Source organism: Malaclemys terrapin, chromosome 1 (assembly GCF_027887155.1).
Source record: "Malaclemys terrapin pileata isolate rMalTer1 chromosome 1, rMalTer1.hap1, whole genome shotgun sequence".
Taxonomy (NCBI): Eukaryota; Metazoa; Chordata; order Testudines; family Emydidae; genus Malaclemys; species Malaclemys terrapin.
The window spans coordinates 88,974,073-89,001,262 of NC_071505.1; the positions used below are offsets into that span (position 1 = coordinate 88,974,073).

Genomic DNA, 27,190 nt, shown 5'->3' on the forward strand with positions numbered 1-27,190 from the left:
CCCACCAGCCTCTGCCCACACTCATGGGTGCTGGTGGGTTCCTCAGACCTGATGCTCAGAAGGGACTTATCCTCACAGGCGGCGGAACTACTCCTATTTTACAGGTGGGAGCTGGGTACGGGGTGAATCGACTTGCCCAAGGTCACAGGAGAAGCCCCTGACCTGGGAAATGAACCAAGATCACCTGTCTTTAGCCTCCTCCACTCCCCCCCCCCCATGCCCTATTGTCTATACCAGTGGTTCACCATCTGGGGTCTGGTGCCCCTTTGGGGGGCCATGAACAGGTTTCAGGGGGTCTATCAAAATAAACCAGAGAGCAGGACTGGCATTGGAATCGCTGGAGCCTAGGGCAGAGCCCCACGGTGCAGGGATGATGCCACAGTCTGAGCAACAAAGCTTCACAGGGCCCCCTGTGGTATGGGGCTCCAGGCAGTTGTCCTTCTTGCCTAATGCCAGCCCTGGCTTTTAAGCTACGGGATATGTAGAAAAACAGTTGTGGCACAGGCGGACCAAGGAATTTTTATAGCATTTGAGGGGCCTCAGGAAGAAAAAGGTTGAGAACCCCCTTCTCTATACCATTCTTCCCACTGCTGGGATCAGGGCTGGCCTCTCTTCAGCTTCCCCTATGGATGCTTGTCTTCCACTCCTAAATCCTTGCTCTTCCTGCCAGAGGCAGGTTCATCACAACAGCAATTTCCTGTATGTTGCGGGGGTCATGCTATTATGCCTCAGACTTGCTGGTTCATCCAATGGCCCATAGCGCTTAGTTCCAACTGGTGCCATTTTAACCAATAGTTTCCAGGTACGTTCAAGAATCACAAAGTGGCTGTTTGTCAGAAAAGCACGCAATAAAACAATGTATTTATTACAAGAATGAGGCCACACATTTTGCATCAAAGAAAGACCGGTTCCTTATGCTGCTGAAAAAATATGTCCAACACGCTCATGTCTCAGAAGGTGAGATGATAAAGCAGCAGCATCCCTCCTTTGTCCCCTGCAATCCAGATTACTTGTAAATTATGTAGATTTCTTGTCCTATTTTGGGTATTCCTCCTGATGTTCTAAAGCGGCTGTTGATGCATGGTATGCCCACACCTTGAATACTGCATGCAGTTCTGATTGCCCCCATTTCAAAAAAAGATATATTAGAATTGGAAAAAGTATAGAGAAGGGCAACATAAATTATCAGGGGTATGGAACAACTTCCATGTGAGGAGAGATTTAAAAGATTGGGACTGTTCAGCTTAGAAAAGAGATGATTGAAGGGCATATGATAGAGGTCTATAAAATCATAAATGGTGTGGAGAATGTGAATAAGGAAGTGTTATTTACTCCTTTGACTAATACACAAACCAGAGGTCACCCCATGAAATTAAGAGGCAGGAGGTTTAAAGTCAACTTGTGGAACTCATAGCTAGGGGATGCTGTGACAGTCTAAAGTATAACTGGGTTTAAAAAAGAGAGAAGTTCGTGGAGGATAGGTCCATCAATGGCTATTAGTCAAAATGGTCAGGGATACAACCCCATACTCTGGGAGTCCATAAACCTCTAACTGCTACAAGCTGGCACTGGAATGTCAGGAGACGGATCACGTCATAAATTGCCCTTTTCTGTTCTGAAGCATCTGGCACTGGCCACTAGATGGACCACTGGTCTGAACCAGTATTGCCATTCTTACCAGGACTCTTTTAAAGGCTGTCACTGTAGTTTGTGTGGTAGCTCTTTCATATCAGATGATCTCTCGTTCAAGTCACACGCCAAGGCTTTGGCTCATGCCCAAAGCTCATATTGCAGTGCTGTAGCAGTAGCAGGGATGCATTTCTACGAAATATACCATCCTTGTGCAAAACTGTTTTGTCCTTGTTGCTATTCTAGTTGAAAAGTAAAGGTCCCAGGGTATTTCTTAAAAAGAGGTGAGGATAAACCCCAGTGCGGTGGCTAACTATTCCTCCTTCAATAAAATGAGTTCTAATGTCTAAGGCTGAATGCATAAGTGTTAAGTTTGCCTGAAAACAAATAGTTCATGATTTTTCATTTATGAAACATGCTTCATAAAATTCACTTTTATTACTGTGGATTCACACGGGCACGCAGGGGCGAAAGAAAATGCAGGCCTGTTATTTACCAGGCTGCATGTGGCAATAGACTATATTGGTAAGGGATGCAAGGAGAGTATGGGTCACGATGCAAACTGCGCACGCACACACACACACACACACACTTAATCAATTTAAAGTTTTATTGGGGATAATTACAAGGGGTAAGGGAGCAGCTTTGGTTAGCTAATAGTTAATGAAACTTAAAACACACGACTAAAATATCTACTAACAATATTTATAAACAAAGATGCAGCATTTAGTAATAACTGATACTTACGAATACAAACCAACGCATAACGACCGGCAAATGTAGAAACTCTGTTTGAAACACGTGAGCTGAGAGAGAGGCTTCGAGGTGATCAGGCTCAGTTACGGGTGTACACAGGATACACAGGATTTGTTTTTCTTTCTCCTCTCCCTGCCTGCTCATGGCAGGCAGGCCCATAAAGTACCAACTATGACATCATAGAAGTGTCATAGGGGACGGGGCCCAAAACCTGTTTGTGTTAGTTTCTGATTGGCACAAGCAAAGTTTACACCAAGTAGGGGAGCAGGTGCCTCACAGTCTGGCTTTGCCCCCAAAAGGTGAGGAAATGCATATTGTTTTAGAATGTGTGCAACACTGAATGACAAAAGAAGAGGCCAGGGCAATACCGGTATGGGCAAGTTTTACAGGATGCAGACAGGAACTCATCTCAACAATCACATGCTCTCTCCATTTGACATTACTGGCAAGGAAAGTATATTGAAATGAGTTAAATATATATCTATATTTAGCTCCAATATGTGATTTACAGCTGATTGTCATAGCAGAAAAGTTTTTAAACATGGTTGGCACTATCGTCAGGGTGATAAAGGACCCTCTGAGTCTAGCTGCTCTTTCCTTTCAACACCTCTCTCTGCATTCCTCTCAGATTGTCACACAAGAGGTTATTGCAGTTCTATTAGCAAGGAAAACATTTCAAATTTTAGTCTTTCCTTTGGTTTCCCTATATTTTCTAGCATCTCCAAGTGAAGATCCTGTAGTGATGTCTTGGGTGCAGGATATTCATTTGTTCCTCATTTACTCTAATCAAACCCATAGCAAGGTATTATGTTTAAGAAGCCACTGTGTTCTAACATTAGTTGTGCTGAGATATGTTTGGAATCAATTACCTATAGAGCTACATACCACCAGCACAGACTATCTTCAATCCATGAAGATATGCCATGACACAGAATGTATGCAGAGATGCACATGGCCAATGGGATTGCAGGCACATGCACAAACGGAAAGGGAATTCAGACAAGCAGTGTGGTTATGAACAGGAAGTGCAGATGTACAAACTCAATAGGAGGAAACATAGATGCTCATTAACCAAAACACAAGATTCTCACTCTGATCAAAGACAGCTTTAAGTTGTATTTGGTGAGATGACTTAAAATGAGCAAGTGAAAGGTGCAACTAAAATCTTCTCCAGTTGGGGGCAGAAGTATGTCTCACTAAGCCATTTGGAATGCAATGCCTTGCAGCTTGTTTTTAAAACAAGCAGGAGAAATTTGGGATTGAAATAGCAGAAGGGGAGAAGATTTCTGATAGTGGAGGGCACTTTGATCTAGCAGACAAAGACATAACAAGATCCAATGGTTGGAAGTTGAAGCTAGACAAACTCAAATTGGAAACAGAGTGCATATTTTTAAGTGAGGGTAAATGAATATGAATTTGCCATGATATATGTGGAAAGGAAATGCACAGGACTTGAATATGTGGACAGGAGACACACAGTGACACATGCCATTCATCCATGGTGTAACTATTTAAATCAAAGGACTTATGCAGGAATTAATGACCCAACCATGCATGAGAGGAGAGGTCTAATAAAAACTGTATTCAGGGACTGTAAATGTAATACATTGGTGGCTGCACATATGGGGTCTGTGCTAACCTGTACATGAAAGGCATCGGGGATGGAACCCATAATATTTATCTCCAAAAACATAGTCCGTTGCCACTTGAGTTAAGGGAGAATCTCTGTTTAGTATAACAACATTAGACCTTTTCTGTGCTGAGTGATCTAGTCACTAGAGTGTGATTTGGTTATACAGACTTAAGCAGGTCAACTATTCCACCAAGTAGAGTGGTGCCAGATAGCCAGTATATTATACCAGCTTGCAGAAATATGTGGACATTCAGGGAGTGCAGACATGCACATGAAGATCTGTGGACAGGCAGCAAAATTGGGACAGGGGATAGAGGATGTGTTGTAATTATCTTTGTTAATATTTCAAGACTGAAAAAGATCCAGCTTAGAAAGACAGGGCATTTAAACTACTATGCTAAAGTAAGGGAGCATACCACTTTGCTCACCCACTTAAAACTAATGTAATAAGTGCCAAACAGAAGTGTGAGGACAATGGTTCTCAATATTTATTATTTTGGTACTATGGACCACTTCTAAAGACAAGCCATCTTTTGGAACTCCTACCGTCTTCTTCCATTCTCATCCAAGTCCTCCCCATTCCCTGTAGTAACTATAATGCTATAATACAGGGAAGAAAAGTAATTTTAAACTAGTAGTCAGAATACAATATTACAATTGATTTAGTTCAATCTGGTCTATATGGTTGCTTGGTTATATACCAAAGTTGTTTCTGTGGTGTTTATTTCTTCTTCCTGAGTGTAGGATTTTACATTAATACTGGTCCCTTGATGCCTGCAGTCCCGGCTACTGCTCTCATTTTTCCAAGGAAACTTAGCACTTCAATTCTGTCCTAATGTATGTTTGCTCCTCCTTCAATTTTTATGTTTTAAAAAAATTGTTGGATTTAAATCAGAGAAATACATGATCAAGAAAGACACAAAGCAGCTACTCAAGGAACAAGTTTGGCACTTGTGTTATTGTTTTATTAAGTATTTACTTAGTCAAAGAAGTTTTTGGAAACCATAAGAGAGCTAGACTGAATGACAGCTGAAGCAGTAAGCTTCATTGTTTGAATACTGACCAATGCTTCACCTCTATTCAGAAGCAACCCTGCAGACCAACATTTGCATACAGGTCATTTACAAGTCCGTGGACCACAGTTTGAAAGCCACTTATGCAGAGAAAGTCACTGGCCAAAATCTTGCTTGCTAGTGATTATTTCTTCAGTGAAATGCCAGTTGTCTCCTCTGTTACACATCTGTACTTTGGCTCTTTGCTAAAGTGGATAATTGATAGTAAGTGTTGATTTTAGCATATGGTTGAGCCAGCTCAGATAAAATCCAAACAAAATGCTCACCCATGAAACTTCACCCAAAAGTTGAAATGAAACTCTGAGTTATGTTATGTTCCGTTATATTTTATTTTTAATTTTTGCAGTGGTCTATGTGCTTCTGGTTTTGGGGCCAGAAGCAGAAGTAGAGAAATATTATGACAGAGCCAATTTTTGCAAGATTTCCAACTTAATTCTGTAGACCCAAGAGATTCAGATATGCTTCAGAAACCATCAAAACTTTGGAATAAGCTCCCTAGAGAAACAGTGGAGGCACCATTTTTTGAGCTAGATTAATTTGACTACATAAAACACTTGAGAATATACAGTGGGGAAATTACAAAAGGAACAAAATTGCAAAATATCCAGGTCCATAGCTACATACATTTTAAATATTTTCAAAAATATACAAATGCACTTTTTTTCAAATAAAAAATTACAAGTTAAACACTAAGTTTAAAATCCCGATAAATTAAGACTCTACAGAGAAGACTTTGGGAAATGGGTCATTAAACAGCTGATCACATTTAAAAGATATTAGACAATATCTTTTCAGTCTCAAATGGATATTTTCTCTTTCCCCAAATCAGGGTGGATGTGCCTGGGTTAAGCAATCAGGTGATTGGGAAGATGCAGCAAGCATGGAGGCAACTACATTTTGGCACTACAGCAAAGGGTCTATCTGATTCACTGATTAAAAAGCCAAGTGGTAGAGACATTTCCCAAAGAGAGAACAGTCTTGTTTTTTCCCCAGCTCTCCCGCACAGTGCCAGTCTCCAGCCTCTGTGTAGTATCTTCCAAAGCCTGTACATGGTTTTTATGTCACACTAGATATCCAGTTTTACAGATAGGTGCTGTAGTTTTCTGTGGTGGCCAACTGCAGGTACTCTAGGGTGCCTTTTCGGTAGCTGGCCACCCGGGAAGGCTCACGCACCAGGACCCCTTCAGATTGCCTTTTCTCCAGAGACTCTGTTATCATCCCTGCTAAGTCATCTTGCAACCGCTGCTGATTCTCCCTGGAAATAGCAGGAGAGGAAAGATTTCAGTGACTCATGCAGTACAGGTAACTAGGATCCTCAGTTCACAAGCCATTTTTAAACAATTCTATCCTACCATCTTTCCAGAAGCCCTCAATATACTAATGAGATAGATTGTGAGCAGAATCAATTCCAAGTGGACATAGAAATCCAGTTCAGGTTCTACTTGTGACTCAATATGGGTTACTGTCTCTGCCAAAGAAGTTTGCTTTAGCATCACAATCTCCCACCTGTAGAGTCTGTGAAATCACTTGGAATGAAGACAAGAAAAACCTGAACCAAACCCAGTTGAAATGGACTATGGCTCTGACTCTATGACCAGACCCAGTTTCAAGTACCTGTAATATTCAGCTGCAGGTGTCTCTCAAAATAGTGGCAGTTTTCTTAGAATTGCCACTCTGCCAGAAATTCATGGGACATATATGATTTTCACAGGTATGTCCCATGCAGAACAATTAAAAAATTCCTCTCTCTCTCTCTCTCTCTCTCTCTCTCTCTCTCTCTCTATCTATCAGACTGGTGCCATATCACAGAGTGAAGACATAAACATCACAGATAGCAATGGTTAGGGTCTGAGGGACACCTTCAAAACACACCTTCAGAGGGAGTGCCAAAACCCTAAAGATGATTCTCTCTATTGCTCTTTTAAAAATTTCTTTAGGTTAAAAAAAGTGCCTAGTTAGAAAAAAAATGTACTGAAGAAAGTAGGCCAGGAATATCACTTCCCAAGCCCACAGATGGGATCTTTTGGGGTGAAAGGCAATAAATAAATGTAAGATACTATTAATTATTATTTTTATTGCAAAAGTTTTGAGAATTAGGTCATGTCCCATTGCACAAGTTCAACACTCTGCCCATTCATTTATATCTACCTAAAGCAGAAGAGACTGCCCTTCTCTCAGGGGGTAAGAGGTAATTTTTGTTAGGGTCTTTCCAGACCAGAGAGCATCAAGTTTTCTGGATAGTTTAAAATCCCATGCACTCTTGAGAGATTTGTTGTACAAACATTCACCTGTTCCCCAAAAAGGGAACAAAACCAATACCAGTTGATTTAAATGACATAGCTAATCAGAGATCTTACATTGCTAATTTACAAACTACCGTATACAGTATGTAAAGGAATTACTTCAATCTGTATTGAAACCCAGTCACTTCTGAGGTGGATCACAACAGCTGCGTAAATAATACACAACAACAACACTACACAATGGGTTAGGAGAGGAAGTGAAGAACTCCATATCTCACTGAAACTATTTGGAAAAATGTAATCAGCCAGACTTGAATTTGATCATGTCACTGGAACTAATGCCCTTTGTATTGAGCAAAGAACATCTTAAATTACCACAAGTGATCAGGAACTCAGTTGTATGTCACTTCTGAAAGGCAGCACTTCATTGTCACCACACCCCTTTACTTCGGAAACTGACTCAGTGTTAATTCAAAAGGAAGACTGTTACCTACATGGCTCTGATTAAACCAGGACATCAACCTAGTATTTTTTCCTGGTAACTCCTGTCTTATGCTCCAAAAACTGAAGTTTTGTTCAGAAGTTTTTAAAAATTAAGTCTCTAGACCTTATGCCTGTGAAGGTAATCTTCAAAATGAGAACCCAATGTAAACAAAGAGATGACTAAATCTGCAAACAACCTAAAATGGTAACTAAGAGGTGTTAACTGCTCTCGTTCATCTCCTTTTGGTATAGAGTCTGAAGCTTAGTGATGACAGTTTAATGTTAATGTTATTAACTGTTTCACTATTGATCAAATCATACAAGAAAAAAGAAGGGAAATTACATAATCTGCACATTTTATTGTGATTGGCATCTCATTTTAGTGTTACAAGTGATTGGAGCTTGGACTGGGTAAAGCTTGGGAGGGTATCACCACTCTTTCCCCCCCCCCAATCTGAACCTGCACCTACTAAATCAACACCCCTTTCAAGTGAGTTTTCCTTGAATATCTCCCATCCAAGGCCCTGATCCAGTAAAGTATGTAAGACTATTAGCAATCCCAGAACTAATGCTATTATGTATACTTGCATGTGTTCATATACACATACACTGCTGTGTCCTTGACGTGCGCCCAAGGAATACCAAAAAGTATAGTAAGTTAAAAATTCTGAGGGGAAAAGTGCACTTCAGCAATTTTGGTGAAGGCTGAAGTGCAGGGCCTGAGAGCTTCTTTCTCCCTTCCCACAAATAAAGAACATCTTACACAGAAGGAGGTGTTGGGAGATTATACTGCTGGTCCTTCACCCCTGTCAGCCAGTAGGTAATCTCAGTTCCTTTGCCCTAATATGTCAGAGAAAAAAGAAGCACAATTTAGGGATTAGATAGGCACACTATATGATTTATATGCTTTGTTATACTGTATTATATAATGGATGTATTATCTTTGCTTACTGTATGTAACAGGCACCCACAGCATAGGATGGGCACCTATCAAATTTTATAAACTGAAACAAATAAATGTAACAAAGCAAAGGTGAGCAAATTAATAGGCCTCTCCCACCAGGCCCATTCACCACTGCTTCCTCTCCACATTTTTATTACCTATTATATGTTTTACCTACAGTACTTCCCAGACATCTGTTTTGCCTTGACTTATGCCTTAAATGCTTTTTCAATGGCTATATTATCTCTAGAGGGATGTCTTCATCACCCTGTGGCTGTATTACCAACAGATATGTCTCACTTCCGCTCCTGCTGTTTGTCTAAGATAGGTGAACATCTCAGGTGTATTATACCTTTAGAGAAGTTTCATTCCTGTGTGTTTGTAGGCATGGTATATATTACCTTCAGGTAAGTCTTTCCTCTCACTTTATACTGGAAATGGCAGTCTGTCCTCTTCAGGATGCCAATAGTAGACCCACTTACATGAATCCGTAAAGCTAAAAATAAACAAACAAGCAACAAATGTTTGATTCGGAAACAATGCATGAACTTGTTCATTTTCTGTGAAAACCTGTGCTATGGCAGAGGTGTATCTAATTGTCATTGATGTCTTAGGACTCATTCTGTGAGCAAATGACATTAAAGCTACCCATATATTGTTGAACCCAAAAATAACTACTCCATCACATAGCATTATATATGAGGAAAGACTAAAACAACTAAATAATTATAGCTGGACCAACCAATGCCTCAGGATAGACGTGATAACAGTATTTGCGGGGGTGGGGTAAATATGAAGAAGGGGAAGGAATGGAAAGAAACTGAGCAAAGGGAAGAAAATTTAGGCTGGCTCTCAGGAAACATTCCTAGTTGCAAAACTATTAGACTGTGGGATATTTATTTATTTATATTTAATATAATAACGATGCCTATCCAAGTCACCAGGCACCCAAACATAATCAATTATATAATAAATACAATTAAATTAAATCTCAGCAGCATTAAAATCACCAGTTGCACAGGAACTGAGCCAACCAGGCACCTACCTCCTTCATCAACTAGGAAGCAAGAACTAGGAATAGGCCTGCATTTTCCAGGGTGGAGTGGAGGAATGAACAATCTGCTGTTCTATCTTTAAACCTCTACACTTTGATGATAAAGTTGTTCTTGGCTGGAGAAGGAACTCTAGATTTGAGCGCACAACTAGCCTACTGCCAGATTACACAGAGAGGTGAGCTTCAATTCTTACGTAAACCTGTGGATTCCATCCTTGAAGCTGTGTTAACTGTGTCTCCAAATAAACAATAACGAGGCATCTTAATCCCAACCACACCAGCAGCACATGGACCTGAAAGCAGAGGACAGGGCAGGGAAAGAGGAAGACAGAGAGGCTGTTATTCCATGGGGATTCAGAGAAGGTCTCAGACATGCCAGAAAGAAACTGAAATTTAGGAATTAGCATGATGCCAACAGAACTATGGGTGTTATCTGTTAGTGTCCTTGGGTGGGTGAGTGGTCTCATCTGGAAGATGGCACTTCTAGTAGCAGAGCAGGGGTATTGGGGTCAGCACCTACTGAAAGCACGATCTACATCACTTTGTATAGTGTCTGGAGATCTCACATCCAAGTGTAGACCAGGCCTGTCTCTGTTCAGCTTGTAAAATATATTAAATGTATTAAATAGATTAAAAGTACTATTTGAATATATTTCTGTACAGACAAAAATGCAGAAGTATTAGCATAATTCCTAAGTGTCAGCTCTGGAAGCAGGGGATGGAAAGAATTAACTTAATTATGGAGAAGTTTCTGGTGATGTCTTTAGGGCCTTCCCAAATAATTGAATTGTTATATTCCTTCTCTGGTGACGGACATAAACAACAGAGTACTGAAACAAGCAAAAATAAAAAGATAAAGTTTCCTCAAGTACTTGGGTTCTTTGAATTATCCACAATGCCACGCTAATAAAGTAAATCAAAAATTGATTCTCAAGTGGGCCTGGTGAGAACATTTGCCTCCAAAGCATTTAATGTAGGCCTGCTTTTCAGTGGGGGAGCAAAGGTCTCTAAGGACTCAAGTGGGTATAATGTCACCAGCGCAATCTCATAAGGAACTACAGAGGTTGGTTTGCTCAGCTACCAACCTAGACAGAGATGGGGTTGTTAAATGGTATGGGAGCAAGCCAATGGTATATTTAAGTCCACTGCCCTTCCTCCAACAATGGTCTTTTATACCTGATGCTTTCGAGGAAGGTGACTGACAGTGCTTCTGGCCAGTTGTGTGTCATGCTATACCACAGTCCTCACAGAGAATCAATTTATGAATAATGAAGCATAAGCACTTTTAACCATTGTTTTCTTTTTGATCTAGATAGAATAGCTATGTCATTCATGTTCAGATGCCATGACCCCATACCAGAGTGAATCCCTATGCGAATCCAAACAGGCAGGCCTGGAAGATGTCGTAATTCAAAGGATCCCATGAAACTAAGGATATCCAGTGCCATCATAGAGATGTCCACTGCATGGCGGTTGCCGTTTCTCTTTGGTAAGCCACTCACTACCATGTATGCATCACCAATGGTCTCCACCTGTGGAAACATGATTAACAGTTACCATTCCCAGTTACTGGAAGATGCATATAAATTTAGGGTGACCAGACAGCAAGTGTGAAAAATCAGGACAGGGGGTGGGGAGCAATAGGAGCCTATATAAGAAAAAGCCCCCAAAATCAGGACTGTCCCTATAAAATTGGGACATCTGGTCACCCTATATAAATTGCAGATGGAAAAGGCCTCTTAGAGTCATCTTGTTGATCTCTTCTTTGAAAGTGAAGGGTTGCCAAATTCCTTCCAATTAGATGACATCTTTCTGATAGTGAAGTGCTCAGTTCACAGCATTCTAGGTAATGAATCTGTGACCACTTGGTATCAAAAACCATTTACAGAGAGCTATGTGAAGCACATTAGAGAGATGTAATCTTGCCCTGTACCTCTCTCATTTGTCTTTATTTAGCATACTGGTTTTGAGCCTTTGTTACCAAATTCTATTCCCAATTACTCTGTCTGTGATGTTTTATGTACCCTGATTATTATTTAAGTGTAAGTGAGGCTCTGTTCACCTTGTAAACATCATGATGGTCGAGAATGTGGTCAAAGTTCTTATAGATGTCATTGAGCATGTCCACCACTTCCATGGGGGTGCTGTATTGGCATAGCGTGGTGAAGCCGACAATGTCGCTGAAGTAGATAGTGACTGCTTCAAACAGCTCTGGCTCTACCCGCCCTGTTTCCTTTAAAGATTTTACCACTGGCCTGTGAAGAAAGGTGGAAGGGAAATGGAGATAAATATACCTTCTGCTTTAGAGGACAACTCAGCCTCCTAGACCTGACAGCAGTAAGTGTTCCAGAAATAGAGGTTTGAGAAGTAAACAAACCAACATTCTGGTGATGAGTTCAACAGGCACTTGGAAAGTCAGACATGCTAGCATTTCTGGTTACAAGAGCCTTCTAGATTATGAGCTCTTATTTAGATTGTAAACTCCTTGGGGAAGAGAGTTTTCTAAAACGCTATGCATCCCTATACATAATAATAGAAAATCAAGAGACAAGACTGGATCAGGCAGGCAGTCTCCTTCCAAGACTTGCTTTCAAGTCTCTAGCTTGGAATTGTGCACACTAAAGCCAAGGAGACACAGGGCTTGTCTACATGGCCTCACAGTTTCGATTATGGGGCTGTGAATTGCAGCACACACTTGTGTGCTATGCTATAACTCCCCTGTGTGGATCCTGTGGGTGCAATCTAAAAGGTACCTAGTTTGTACTAATTTAGTCCTGTTTAAAGAGGACTATGTTAATGTGAAGTAGTTAGTTCACACCTGCAGCATCCATATGGAGAAGTTACAGCAGAACACACTAGAATGTTCTTCAATTCACACCCTCATAGTGCAAACTGTGGGGCTGTGTAGACATAGCCATACTTCTTTCTACTTAGTTCCAATCTGTCTGGTGAGCATCTGACAGCTTTGGAAGTTGAATCCAGTTTTCAATGTCCTTTTGCACACATATACTTTCTCTGTACATCTTGTTCTTGACAAGACTGGAGGTATTTGGCTTGGTGTCCTAGCCAAATTCCACGCTGGTTAATTACATTCTCCCTCCCTGAATTCCCACTCCTGTTTCAGTTGTCAATGGCAGTCTGTCATTCTTCACATCCTAGGGCTTTGGAAGTATATTAAGCTAAAGCACACAAAGACCATTTTAGTGCAAAATAAGAGTGTCTACACGGGGAGCAAAATAGAGAGTGTGCTTTAAATTCACACCCTAGTTTACTTCACACTAACTTCCCTATGTAGACAAGACCTTAGTGTTGTTGTTTGCTGTTGAAACTGCTGCTGTATGCAACCACAGAGGTGGCTGTATTTCTGTAGAAGGTGAATTGATTCCCATATATATCATTTGTAAAGCTTGTAAAAAACTTCAGGATCCTTCAGGATGAAAGAAGCTAAAGATATGTAAACATTACATTCAAAATTCACTGGTTATGTCACCTAATTAACTGAAAAGTCATCTTAAAAATAGGTGTTAAATTCATTTTGTGAAATGATTGTTCACTGTATTCCTAAGGACCTCATTCCATCCTCAAGCTAGTTTTTAAATCAGTTTGTCTGTATGGCCATCATCATGTATAATGATTACATGAAGTCTGGAAATTCATGATGTTTCATATTATCTCCAGATTGTTTAGCCCTCTGTTCGCACATGGCACCTACAGGTCTCCCTCTAGAATCCTCCTGTAAGTCTTTCAGATGTGACACCTAGCTATACTGAGGAGGACTGGTTTGGCCAGTTCTAGGCAAACAACCCTCTTAAACATCATTAGCATTCAAATAGATCAGTTTTTTTATTGGTCATGCTGAGACATGCATAAGCTAGAAAGTGCTCATCTATTGCAAGACAAATTTAAATACTTCAGTTACAAATCTTAACTACAGGTGAATCAGAAAGGGCTTGCCGCAATACCACCCTTCTCCACTCAACCACACTTTACAGATAAGAAATTGGGATATAACTACACTACAGAGACTATACCGGCATAGTTAAATAGCCATAGCTATGCCGGCATAACCCTGTAGCATAGATGCAGCCTCCACCAACTGAAGGGGATTTTCTGTTGGTGTAGGAATACCACTTCCCTAAACATTGGTATTCTTCCATCAACATAGTGTGTCAACACTGAGGATTAGATCATCATAGCTATGTCGGTCACGGGGTGTAGTTTTTTCACCACCCCTGACTGATGTAGCTATGTCAACCTAACTTTTAAGTGTAGACCAAGCCTGGATTTTTTTCTCCCATCTTTTAAATGAGTAAGTATCTTAATTTTAGATCAGAGCGGGGCGGGGGAGGGGAGGGCTTTGAGTCTCTGCAGGTACTTCCTAGTTAAGGCTCCCATTTAGCAAATAATTTTAACTTTAACAATGTGCTTAAGTGATGTGCTGAATTGGGGCCTTAGACAGGGACTTCCTGGGCACTGACCGGTCAGAACAGTTCCTAAGTAGCTGACAAACTCTGTCAAAACTTTGAATCTCTGTCTGTGCAAACAATGTCACATTTTCCCTCTCTGCTATACATTTTCCTCAAAGATCCTGTATGGGGAATCAGAAAGAGTAGAGTGCAGAGGGAACTGGGAGCCCTGCAAATTTACCATCTGCTGAGCTGGGTGAATGGAGGAAATAGAACAGAGGAGAGGTGGAAGCAGCCTTTGATTCTCTGATTCAAAGAAATACAGGATCAGTGTTAGGATAACCTCCATCTTTTAAAAGAGAGCGAATATCTTTAAATAAACCGCAAGTGAGAACTTGCAAAATGGTAGACAACTTTTATGATAATAACTTTAGGTTTCTCTAGAGTCATTCATCTTAGAGGATCCCAAAGCACTTTACACACTGTGGGTATAAGGATTATTTCATCCACTACTGTGTCCTTACAACAAATTAAAATCGCAATATCAAATACAAGCATAAATTACATTGCTCTCACTTTTTCCATCCACCTCATCTACAAATGGACCTTATAGCATGTGATGAGGTATACCAGGCCTTCCCTGCCCCCGTGCTGGATGCATCAATACCCTGATAAATCTGCCCAAAGGCAGAGTGTCACCTGGGAAAGAGGGGCCATGAGTGCAGATCTCTGAGCATGGCTTAGAGAAGCCACTCAGGCTCTGGTACTGGCAGAACCAATAAGACTTGATTCTTCAGCAGCTAGAAGAGCCCTGTGGAGGCAGTAGGCAATCAGACTTCCTGTCTGCTTCTGCTAAGAGGGAGCATGGGGGGAAGCTGGGGCAGGAGAGCAGCTCCCCAGTATTAACCCAAACCATCCATGACCAGGTCAGAGGCTCACAATTTGACCTCACCTTCAGTTTAAGCATGCAACAAACTCTTCATTTTTATTGAGAGTTTAAAAGCCCATTTTTAAAGATTAATTTCAACTAACTGTTACTCATCTAGCAAAGGCATACGGCACAAGATGCCTTGCTCCTGGCAAGCTGTGACATAGTTTCTCTGGAAAGCTAGCTGATCTGGCAGACCAGGTGAGAAGCATGATCCAGAGCAGATCAGGCTTCACAGAGAATGACCTGTTGACAGCCCCATTTCTTCTGTAACAAGGGCTTCTGTTGACCACAATTGCAGCAGTACAGTTTAGGGAGAGAGGTGGTCTTATGGGCAACCAAGTCCCAAACTATTTAGTGCTTTATAGGTGAAACCCAACCCTTCAGCTCCACTTGGATCCCAACAGGCAGCCAGTGCAGATCCCAGAGCACCAGCATTACGTGCTCTTAATGTGAAATTCCACTCACTAAGCAGGCAGCTGCATTCTGCACCAGCTTCAGTTTCCAAGTGATATCAAGATGTAGCTCCCTGTATGGCTCATTAGAGTAGTCTAGGCTGAAAGTGAGAGAAGCATGAACAATGGTGGTGAAGTCTGCCTGCATCTGAAAGAAACTGTCCCATTCATCTCACCAGATACAAGACTCTTGGCTATAGCTTCTAGCAAAGCACCCTGGAGCAGTCGTCAGTCTAACAAAACACCCATATTACCAACATGTTCCATAGATGGCTGTCCCTCCATCTGGGGATCTGATATAATCTTTGCAAATTCTTTTGATAGTTTCCCTCAACCCACTCAACCTCAACTTCAATCTTATGTCTGTGATGCTTCAGCCAGCTAGCTCTCAGCTAGCTTTCCACAAACAAATCTTTCTTTGCCTCCTGCACAGCCATGGCATCATAAAACTGTAAAAGTTCTTAATGTTCCAGTTAGTCTAATTAGCACAAAACTTCCTCCTGAAGTGCTCTAGCAGTCACCCCACTTGCTCCCCTCTTGCAAGTCATCTGTAAACCATGGCAGTGTAGGAGATGAAAAAAGTGTAAGAAAGAGCATGTTGGGGAAACTGTATTAATAGCTGTGGACGAAAAAATCATTATAAAGTTCAACCAGGCCATGAATATTATGGTCTGCTGGCAAAACAGCATTTTCAGTCAGAGCCCTGCAGAACCAAACCAAATCTATCACCTCAAGAGGAGAGGAGTGTCCTAATGTGGGTTAACAGTCAGTAAAGGCTAAATGATAAAGGCATGGAATCTTTAATCACCTTACAAGTTCAGGACCTAAGTTCTACAGCTCATTTGAAAGGTGATAATGCCAATCATAGGCAAAAAAGAATGAAAATGGCCCAAATTCTGCTTTTAGTCACTTGTTATAACTCACAGAATAATTTAGCCCATTTTGTCTGACCTGGATCTCTGGAGGCAAGCACTGTGAACTATTACAATTTATTCTGTGGAGCAAATATTATTCACACCTTCATGCTCACTGTGGTTGGAGCCTCCCACAATGATTCTGATGCATTACACACCAGTGGGCCTCACAGTCAATATTGAACGCTTCCTACTGCATGGAAACCCCTGCTGGTCAACACTCACCGTGGGAGCAGCATGAAGTTAAGCCTGTCCGCTCTGTCCCTTTCTGCCTTGTATAGCTCCGTCCTCTCCTCTACCAGATGCTCTAGGTTCCGGGAATACAGCTGCAGACGCCGGATCAAGGTATCCATGTAGTTTTCATTGGTCTGACTATGGTAGTTACTGGAACCAGTAGTTGGGAAAAGGATGAAGAAAGCACATTGGCAGGACAAGGGCAAAAGTGAACTACAGAAAATTATTTCAGAGTGTGGCTTCCTTGCTGTCATAACTATAAAGGGAAGGGTAACAGCCCTCCTGTGTACAATACTATAAAATCCCTCCTGGCCAGAGACTCCAAAATCCTTTTACCTGTAACGGGTTAAGAAGCTCAGGTAACCTGGCTGACACCTGACCCAAAGGACCAATAAGGGAATAAGATTCTTTCAAATCTTGGTGGCTTTTGTTTGTGCTCTTTGTTTTTGGGGAGAGTTTGCTCTTGGGACTAAGAGGGACCAGACATCAATCCAGGCTCTCCAAATCTTTCTGAACAAGTCTCTCATATTTCAAACTTGTAAGTACAGCCAGGCAAGACATGGTAGTTTTATCTTTGTTTTCTCAACTTGTAAATGTACCTTTTACTAGGGTGTTTACCTCTGTTTGCTGTAACTTTGAACCTAAGGCTATAGGGGGTCCTCTGGGCTCGTTGATTACCCTGTAAAGTTATTTTCCATCCTGATTTTACAGAAATGATTTTTTATCTTTTTCTTTAAATTAAAAGTCTTCTTTTTAAGAACCTGATTGATTTTTCCCTGTTTTTTAGATCCAAGGGGGTCGGATCTTGATCCACCAGGAGTTGGTGGGAGAGAGGAAGGGGGATGGTTAATTTCTCCTTGTTTTAAGATCCAAGTGGTTTGGATCTGTATTCACCAGGGAATTGGTGAAGAATCTCTCAAGGCTACCCAGGGAAGGGAATTAACACATTGGGAGTGGTGGCAGCGAACCAGATCTAAGCTGGTAGTTAAGCTTAGAAGTTTTCATGCAGGCCCCCACATCTGTACCCTAAAGTTCAGAGTGGGGAAGGAGCCTTGACACTTGCAGTTAGAATGGAAATTGCTCAAAGCTCATAATTTCACCTCTTAGCAAAGGTCTTATTCTTAAGGCATAAAGGCCTGAGGTCCACCCAGATAACCCTGTCTTGCTAATTTTCTGAGCCCCTGTTTTCCTAGCCCTGCTAATCTCCGCAGTTTCAGGTCACTTAAAATAACCGGAGACACAAATATTCAATGGGAGAGAGTACCGTGGAAAGCGAGAATCCTGAGAAAGAGCTAGAGGTGATAGGAGACAGCAAATTAGATATGAATTTGCAGTGGGATATAGCACCAAAAAAGCCAATGCAATTTTGGACTGCCTTTGCAATGGCATCTTATCACCAAACGGGGAAGTAACAGGCTGTGGGTCACATTCACTCATTGAGATCTGCTGGTTTCCACTGGTGGGACCTGGACTGAAGACTCCCATCAATGGACCATCTGCCAGAAGCAGAGATGATATAGCACTAGCCAGTCATAATCTCTGCTTCACTTGGGGTCCTGAGCTAGCAGATGCAGCCTATGAAATGGATGGGGCCAAGATGACTGGAAGATCCAATAATTCGGATTCTGATGGAGCCCTGGTTGGATTTTAAAACTGCCTTTTCCCCAAGCAAAACATCCATATTAAGGTGACAGTGGAACCAACTACCCTCCCCTGGGGTAAACCCCCTTCTAATGCAGCTGCCGCTGCAGTTGTTGAGCATGAATTGTGTGTTCCTCCATGCCCCTGGAGGTGAATCTAACTATTTTTCTGCACTTCTTTGGTGTGACCTCATCTGGAATGTTGTGTTCAGTTACAGACACCACATTATCAGAACAATAATGACAATCTGGAAGAAGTTCAGAGAAGAGCAACAAAAATAAAAGCATGTGGCTGGTGGGACAGACTTATGGGGATAGGTTTAAAAGTTGTGAAATGGTCTCTGAAGGGATGTGGCTGAAAACCCATTGCTTGGGACTTTTAAATAACTAGATTAGAAAAAGTATGACAGGGAACTCATTTCACTCAAACCCTATAATTACCTTACTCTGGGTAACCTGATCTTTTCAATCACCTCACTTTGTGGTCATCTGAATCCATTAATATCACCAAAACAAGTGACCTAACCTTTTTAATCATCTCATCCCCAGAATATCCAACTGCATTAATTTCCTGAAACCTGGACATCATGACCCATTATCGGACACTTGGGTAGTCCCTATTTACACAATGTAATAATTTGGGCTCTGAGTGATCATCTCTCTCACACACCCACACCTGCCCCAGTCAGTGAGCTCTGTTTTTCCACTGATTGAGTCATGTTGCATCAGAATACACACCTATAACTATCAGCTTCCAAGTAGCTGGGAGTTTGGAACACAGTGCTTACCTGAATATTTTAGCCAGAGTGCTCTCAATTTTCTTAAAGTCAGGCCTTTTCTCTGGATCTTCCTCCCAGCAACTTTTTACAAGCGTATACACCTGAGAATGTACAACCCAGGATAAATTCAGGTGAGCACTTGCAAAGAATGGTAATAGAGTAAAACAGCAAGACCAGGATCTGTTCACTAGTCAATATGGAATTCCTCTCCCATCCTTGTTGGCCAGTAACTTATTAAAATGTGACCAATTGTTATTAATCTGTGACCAGGGAATTCACTATAGGCACCTTACAGCAACACTCACTTCACGTTAGCCACTAGTCAGCAGCCAGATGATACTGACCTTCAGTAATGACTACCAACCTGAACAGAATTTGAATCAGTGGTCCATAAATGAAAGCCAAGTGAAAGGATCCAATCCCCCAATCTGGTACCAGACTGTAATTATTGACCTAGAAGTGAAAGCCTTAGTAATTCCATCCCCAATTCCCTGAGCTTGGGTCCTGGCTGGAACTGGTGATTCAGAGATAAAACATCATGCTACTACCAGGCCCCTGAGATATCCACTCTAGTGTTTGATTATTGTGGTTTAATAATATCAATATTTTAAAAGACATGCCACTGTAATATAGAAATAATACTGTATTACTGTTTGAAAGTGTTGTCAAAATATAATAGTAGCCATTTCCCAAATAGTTACATAGACCCCATAAATCACTCCACTTAAGAATATAGGATTTGCCACACTGGATCAGATGATCCATTAATGAAGTCCAGTATCTGGGCTCTTGTCATGTAGAGTCAGATGATTAAACACTTAGCCAAGTTATCCCACCTGCAGAACTGGCTAATAGCTGATGCTTCAGACAAAGGTAAAACACCCTCCCCATGATGCATCTGGTCAAGACAAACAGATACTGTGCCATACTAAACATACATGTGTTCCTTAAAATGAAAAAGGGGTCTTCTTTGTTCCATATGTCCCATCCAAAAATTAATGCAATTAAAAAAAATTCTAAAAGTGGGGAAAATATCCTTTGATTTGTTTGCTTTTTTTTCTTTTCCAGTGGATTGGCAAACGCCTCCCACTTGACACCATGTGAATTCAGAAAGAGTCACCATTAACACATGTTGTAGTTGTTGGAAGCCACCAGGTGCAGAAGAAGGAAATGCTGTGCTGTGGGCACTGGAGTGAGGAGGAAAGAAGTCCAGTGAATTACATTTCACTGCACTGATGTTAATTATGGGACATTTTTTCTTCCTGAAAGGCCACAGCATTGGAACATACAGTGTGTATAGCCTTCATCCTCCCACACCAGCCATCTCTGGCCTGGCTAGAAGCATTTCCTCTTTTCCTTTAGTGTAGGCTTACTTCCAGCTCTCCTTCTCCTGCAGTCTCTAGGATCAGGTCTGGGCGGAAGGGTCTAATTCCTTTGCCACTCTCCACTCTGTAAAGTTTCTCTAATGAAAAAAAAAAGTGCAATATTTAAACAACAAAGTGGTAGTGCATTTCTGGGTAAGTTCAGTATGCCAAGGTAGTTTTCTAAATAGAGATGGGCCCAAAGCAAAAGCATGGCTCTGGACACCCATGTTTTTTTATCTGATCTGAACTTTGTGTGTGGGGGGGGTTCTAGTTATAAGGCTCAAGGCCAGACCAGAGTGACTTGAAGCCACCTGAGAAATGAAAGGAACTGGAATGTACATGTGCATGTATTCGGCATGACAGACATAGACATGACAATTTCCCAAGTGGGCAGTAGCCATATTAGTGCCTTTCTGAGGATGGGGTGTACCCATAGTAAAAGGCAATGTGAGAAGCCCATTAGGATATTATGGCCTGATTTTCAGAAGTGCAGAGCACAATCTCACAAAGGCAATTGAAGCTGCAGATGCTCGGCCCCTTTAAAAATCAATATATCTGAGTATAATTTTGAAACATAGCAGTTTGTTGCCTTATTTGTACCCATAAGCAGGAAGACACTGTCCCATCCTACCAAAACTCTCTGACTCCTGAACATGTCAGAATCCAGGTCATGTTTTCAAAACTCATTCATACTGTGACATCAACAAACTATTAGCTTGCTTCCTAACTTGCAATAATGAATGTTCTGCTAACCCAACCATGTAAAGGGCTTCTGTAAGAGATATCACAAATGATTCTACGCATACAGCAGAGGGATTTTTTGCCTATTACTGGTCTATCTATCTATCTATCTATCTATTGTATTTACAGCATGCCAATCATCATAGTATCTAGATGCTTCATTTCAGAGGCAGAATATGACTCAAGCGTAATTCAAAAATTCTTCATTTGTTACCTGTCCTCTCTCTGATCCTAGCTAATGAATTAAGTCAAACATTTATAAAAGAGAAACTGTTGAGGGCTTTGAAAACCTTCCTAATAGTGAGTCCCAATCCCCACTGATTCTTGGCAGAATTCTATCAAACCTAACCCCTCAGCTGTCTGAATGTATGCTAAACTTATTTAACCAACTTCTGAAATCAGAATCAATATCAGAACCTGTTACATCAACCACCCATATATCCCTAATACTAAAATAAAGGGAAAAGCTCCATGGAGGGTGGATGTAATATCATTGCTAAAGAGAAACTTTAAATTTTTAACAAAAGATTGGCCCACAGATTTAAAAAAAGTTACTCGGTGAATCCAGAATGGTCTAAGAGGCTTCAGGCCCAGTAGATTTAGCCCCTACTAATATTAGGAGACTATTAAATGTCCTGTCACCTGTGAGCCAGCTCTAGCAAGAGGCATGGATTGCATCCCATGATGCTGAGAAAGCTGTCAGTAAGTTGGTCTAAGCCTACAGGATGGAAACACTAAAGTGATTTGGAATGGACAAAACTTTTCTAAAATGGTGAAGCTTCAAGATAAAACATAGGTCAAAGTCAACACAGAGACAGATTGTGACCCTAACGCTACTAGCTAAGTGGGGGTGGCGGGCAGTGAGGATCCAGGAACATTGTGCCTGAGCTGGCATCGTGCCTTCAGCACAGTAGGAAGAACATGGCCACTGAATCATCTTTTGAAAGAGTGCAACTTGCTCTCTCACCCTCATATGCAGCAAGCCCTGCTGGCTGAAGTATGGAAGGGAGAGTATATCCCTTTCCCCTCTCCACCCATTTTGGGGAGTCCTTTGCCAGTAGTGACACTACACTTATCAAATCCTTGTGTTCACTGGGATTGTGCCTACCCCCTGCACAAGGGGGAATAAGACTTATACTCTCTGCTCCCAATTGTACTCCCACACAGAACCAGGCATCATTTGACACACAGTATGCTCTTGGGCAGACAGGGTTATAAAGATGACCAATATGCCGTGAATATAGTATGTTTAGCTAATGATTCCCTATCTTCTAACTAAGTAGAGCACTGTAAACTTTCAAAAATTGGTGGTGATTTGCTTGTTTGTTTTTTAGGCAAACAGAAACCCAAAAGTAAATCTGAAATGTCCCTTCCCCACCAAACGAGCTTTCTCAGATGTTCATTTGTATTGAGTTAGCAATTTGAAAGGCTGTGTTTCCCAGAGTATAAACATTACATGTCTGGGCAGGGAGCATGCTGAGGTTACCCCAGAAATTCTAACATGTTTAGAGGGAAAGAGCTAAGAGGGAGGCTAAGGTGCTGCTGTACTATGTGTTTAAACGAACACAGGGAGGGTTTGGCAGGATGACTCAGTGGTAGAAAAGGTGTCTGAACTCATTATCAATATGAAGTCTGGGGAATTCTAAACTTTTACATACATGTGGTTATTCTAATTTATAATGATAGATGGATTCTGGCGTTGTGGCATTATTGGATTTTACATCATATAAACAAAATTTGTCCATTTCAGGAACAATACAATGTTGACTTCCCAATAAAAGAAACTTCTTTGATATCTGCAAACAAGACGCTTCATAGTTAAGTTTGTCCATTGTGGGTCTTTTATTAGCATAGCCTTCTATCCGTGTAAACCTAACACAATTATCTCACTGGCCTACAAAGCTTTTGGCAAAGTCTTTTACAAATCAGGCAGATAGAGACCTAAAAGTTGTGTTCATTATATGAGGAAGGGTCATGCATTGTCCACAATCAGATGAAAACTGGACTAAAGTTAAAATTTTCAGAACCGCCTAAGTGACTAAGAAGCCCACTAGGACTTAAGTTTACGTCACTGAGGCAGTTTTGAAAATGTTGCTTTTAATTTCCACTGAAGATGAAGCCCCAGCTGACCTCAACAGAACTTTAATGGTAGTTCTGCTTTGGTAGTTGCATAGACTTACTGTTTCATCGTTTACACAGTGTATACAAAATTCATGCCTAAAACTCCAGTTACCTGACAAAAATATGGGCATAGAAGTCTTAACTGTATCCACATGGTCTGGGACTAACCATCTTCTGGATCAAAGGATTCAATACTTCCCTGGTTGCTTTTACTAGCCATGAGAGGTATGGGTCCACAACTCAAAAATCACAAGCTGATATTCACCCAGTGACTCCATAACCTCTGTAGCAAAACTTCCTAGAATGCCCTCAAGGCATGGATCTGCTCTTTAAAATAGCAGCCAATTTGGTGCAAATATAATTAATCTTCTCCCTGAAATATGTGGAAAATTCCCTGCAGCACAAAAGATCTGATTAGGTTTCTGAGCCAAGGAAACCAGAATTTACCAGGCTGTCAACTATTTCGAACAGTACCATGAACTGTGGTTTCATGGATGCAGTGGAGGAGAAGAAAATTTTCTTCTCTTGAAACATTATTGGTGAGATCTGCAAAATGCCATAGTGAATGCCTAACTAGCCCACCTATAAATGCCAAGCACTTTTATTTCATGTCATTGGGTTTCTTTTGCCCTTTTGGTGTCCATGTGGGTTTGTTGTTGATGTTTGGTATTACTGAATTGTGACGCGTTGGAATATGTAATGTTGCAAGGTGGAAGGAGGGAAGGAAAAACAATACAAAACTTATTTTAAAAAATCACAGCTATTACTCCCAGGTGTCATTACTATTAGACTCTTCATTCATTGTCCAGTGAGAAAAGTAGCAGCTCAAGTACTTAACAGAGACAGTGTTTTTCACTAAAAGTTGTGGAAAATGTAACAGTCAGAGACACAACCTCCAAATGCTACGGTTGTACCATAAGATAGATGTGGGTTTTAAGTCTTTTACCTTTATGGTCCCGGCAGAAGTTAGTGTAGAAGGTCTCCCTGCGCAAGATGATCTCCTGTGCAATGATTCCATAGCTGTACACATCACCTTTCTGAGACACATCAGCATGACGAAGGTGTTCAGGAGCTGTCCACAGATCTGAGCAGCCAGAAGTGGTAGATACAGAGAGAGATTAAACTGATTTGTGGGAGCTTCTTCAGAACCTCACCCCCTTCATATTGTTTTAATTTTATCTTTTTACTATTGTTACGGCCATCCCCACTACAGCTTGGTATTGTTTAGATATTTGTTCAGCTGTTGTGTGGAAGGGCCGACTTCAATACACACTGGATAACTGACTACCAGATATGCTTAGGTTCAAACACAAGTTGTTGAGCTAGATGGAGGAATTACTGGGTGAGGTTCCATGGCCTGTGTTGTGCAGAAGGTCAGATTGGATGGTCATAAGGTCCTTGCTGGTCTTAAATTCCATGAACCTATGAAAATAATCCCCAAATGTTTTTGAGGCTGACAACATCATTGTGTCATAACATCTGTGGCTAGATAACAACATACATGTGTATTTCTTGTACACCAGTCACCATGATATCTAGACATTGTGGTGTTATTCTGTTGTGCCAACCTATCATGACATGTTGTTATTATATCATAATGTAAAGCAAAATCATTCTCTTAGCTGCAACACAGCAGTCATAATGCAAACACCACCCTGTTGTGATGAAATAACTTTGTTTCAAGGGATGAATTCTAACAACCAATAATTCTCAGTTTGCTTGTAACAATATTTCCCCCTGAGCTACCAGAGAAAGAAGAGAAACCCTGTTACTAATATAAAAATAAGAACATAAGAACGCCCATACTGGGTCAGACCAAAGGTCCATCTAGCCCAGTATCCTGTCGTCCAACAGTGGCCAATGACAGATGCCCCAGAGGGAATGAACAGAATAGGTAATCATCAAGTGATCCATCCCCTGTCACCCATTTCCAGCTTCTGGCAAACAGAGACTAGGGACACCATCCCTGCCCATCCTGGCTCATAGCCATTGATGGACCTATCCTCCATGAACTTATCTAGTTCTTTTTTAAACCCTATTATAGTCTTGGCCTTCACAACATCCTCTGGCAAGGAGTTCCATAGGTTGACTGTGTGTTGTGTGAAAAAATCCTTCCTTCTTTTTGTTTTAAATCAGTTGCCTATTAATTTCGTTTGGTGATCCCTAGTTCTTGTGTTATGAGGAGGAGTAAATAACACTTCCTTATTTACATTCTCCACACCAGTCATGATTTTATAGACCTCTATCATATCCCCCCTTAGTCATCTCCTTTCCAAGCTGAAAAGTCCCAGTCTTATTAATTGCTCCTCATATGGAAACCATTCCATACCCCTCATCATTTTTGTTGCCAATCATTTTAAAAAAATGAATATAAATATGAAATGTGACAATGAGAAAACCCTGAGCGGGAGGAGTGTAACATTTACATTCAGTGCACTTTTCCTAGCCACTAATGTTCCATATTCCTACCTCTAATACTGCAAATGTTTGTGTGTGAATCTAAGAACTTTCTCTTGCCATTGCAGCCCCAGGTTCTCTTCTGTCTCCATATCACAGAGATGATACAATATGTGTTTATGACATTCCAGCTGGTAATCATACAAATGATTCCAGTGTCATAATTTCAGGTTTATATCTTCACTCAAAAATCAAGTGTGATGAGAAGATAGGTGGGGAGAAGAGAGGAATGCTTATTTATACAGAAATACCCCATGATGATTAGCAGAAATAGAAAAAAGGTGATGATAAAAACAGTGAAAGCTATAATTTACAGGAACTCCATCTAAGGAATATAATATATTAAGGATCTCTTTAGAGAATTATTTTAAAAATGTAAAAATTATGTAAATTTATGTAAATGACATGTTAATATTTGAATTACATCATAGTACATCACAAGATATTGTGATATTTCATGTAGACACTCCACTGTTTTGTGATCAATAATACCATGGTGTACCTCGCCTCTTTTCTGCCGTCACACAATCTCATCGCTGTTGGTGTGTCAGAGTGACGGTCTCCAGGGTCGACCGGTACAAATTATCGGGGCCCGGCGGTCCGGAAGGGGGCCTGGTGCCAGGTTTCCCTGGCTTCCCACATCTCGTCGGCCCTGTTTAGCTGGTCCGCCCTCGCTGGGGGGCCCGAAAAAAAATTTTCACTGGGGCCCGAACCCGCTCTCGGCGGCCCTGACTGTCTCCTTTCAGAAGGAGCGGAGTCCAGTGCACTGTAACTAATCAGCTGCCTCCATGTTGGGTTTCAGAGGGGGAAGCGAGGCTCTAGGGAAAGAGAGAAAGGGCAGGTGAGAGCTGCCTGAGAAAGAAAGGAGAGACCAAGAAACAGATAGGAGCAGCAGAGGAGAGTTGTTGGAGACAGAGAGAAGCAGAGGAGAGCTGGCAAGAGTTACTGGGAGAGAGCTACAGGAGACCGGGAGGGTGGGGGAAAAGATGGTGATGGGAGCTGGTACCGAGGGCTGTTGGGAAGACCTGAAGTTGAAGAAAGTTGTTAGTGAGCCCCAGCTAGAGCTAGGGAGCCCTGCCAAGTTGCAGGAAAGCTCGTGCAAAAGCCCCAGGGCAAAGAGGAAAAATCAACTTGGTCAGGGAAAGCTGAGAATGAAACAAGAGGGCTGATGCTGGAGTGTGGATCCCAGGAGCATGGGTAGGACTCACAAGCAAGGAGGCCTGGGGAATTGGAACACTGCGGGGAGCCCTCTTCTACCGGCCTGAATGGAGGGCTGCAGAAAGCCAAGCCCAAAAACAGGAGGGTTGAATCTGGAGAGATGTTCCTTAAGCAGGATA

General features: G+C 41.4%; 1 protein-coding gene across 1 annotated transcript in view; it reads right to left on the minus strand.

Moving 5' to 3' along the window:
- Nucleotides 1–5,005: 5,005 nt before the first annotated feature.
- Nucleotides 5,006–27,190, minus strand: part of LOC128838126 (guanylyl cyclase C-like) — a 66,945-nt gene continuing 44,760 nt past the window's right edge. Inside the window, exons 18-27 of the mRNA XM_054030030.1 lie at nucleotides 24,343–24,480; nucleotides 20,544–20,632; nucleotides 19,180–19,271; nucleotides 16,743–16,901; nucleotides 11,877–12,069; nucleotides 11,172–11,346; nucleotides 10,009–10,107; nucleotides 9,162–9,256; nucleotides 8,581–8,657; nucleotides 5,006–6,346 (exon numbers count right to left, since the gene is read on the minus strand). Coding sequence (XP_053886005.1) covers nucleotides 6,172–6,346; nucleotides 8,581–8,657; nucleotides 9,162–9,256; nucleotides 10,009–10,107; nucleotides 11,172–11,346; nucleotides 11,877–12,069; nucleotides 16,743–16,901; nucleotides 19,180–19,271; nucleotides 20,544–20,632; nucleotides 24,343–24,480 — 1,292 coding nt within the window. The 3' untranslated portion in view covers nucleotides 5,006–6,171. The remainder of the gene's footprint in view (nucleotides 6,347–8,580; nucleotides 8,658–9,161; nucleotides 9,257–10,008; nucleotides 10,108–11,171; nucleotides 11,347–11,876; nucleotides 12,070–16,742; nucleotides 16,902–19,179; nucleotides 19,272–20,543; nucleotides 20,633–24,342; nucleotides 24,481–27,190) is intronic.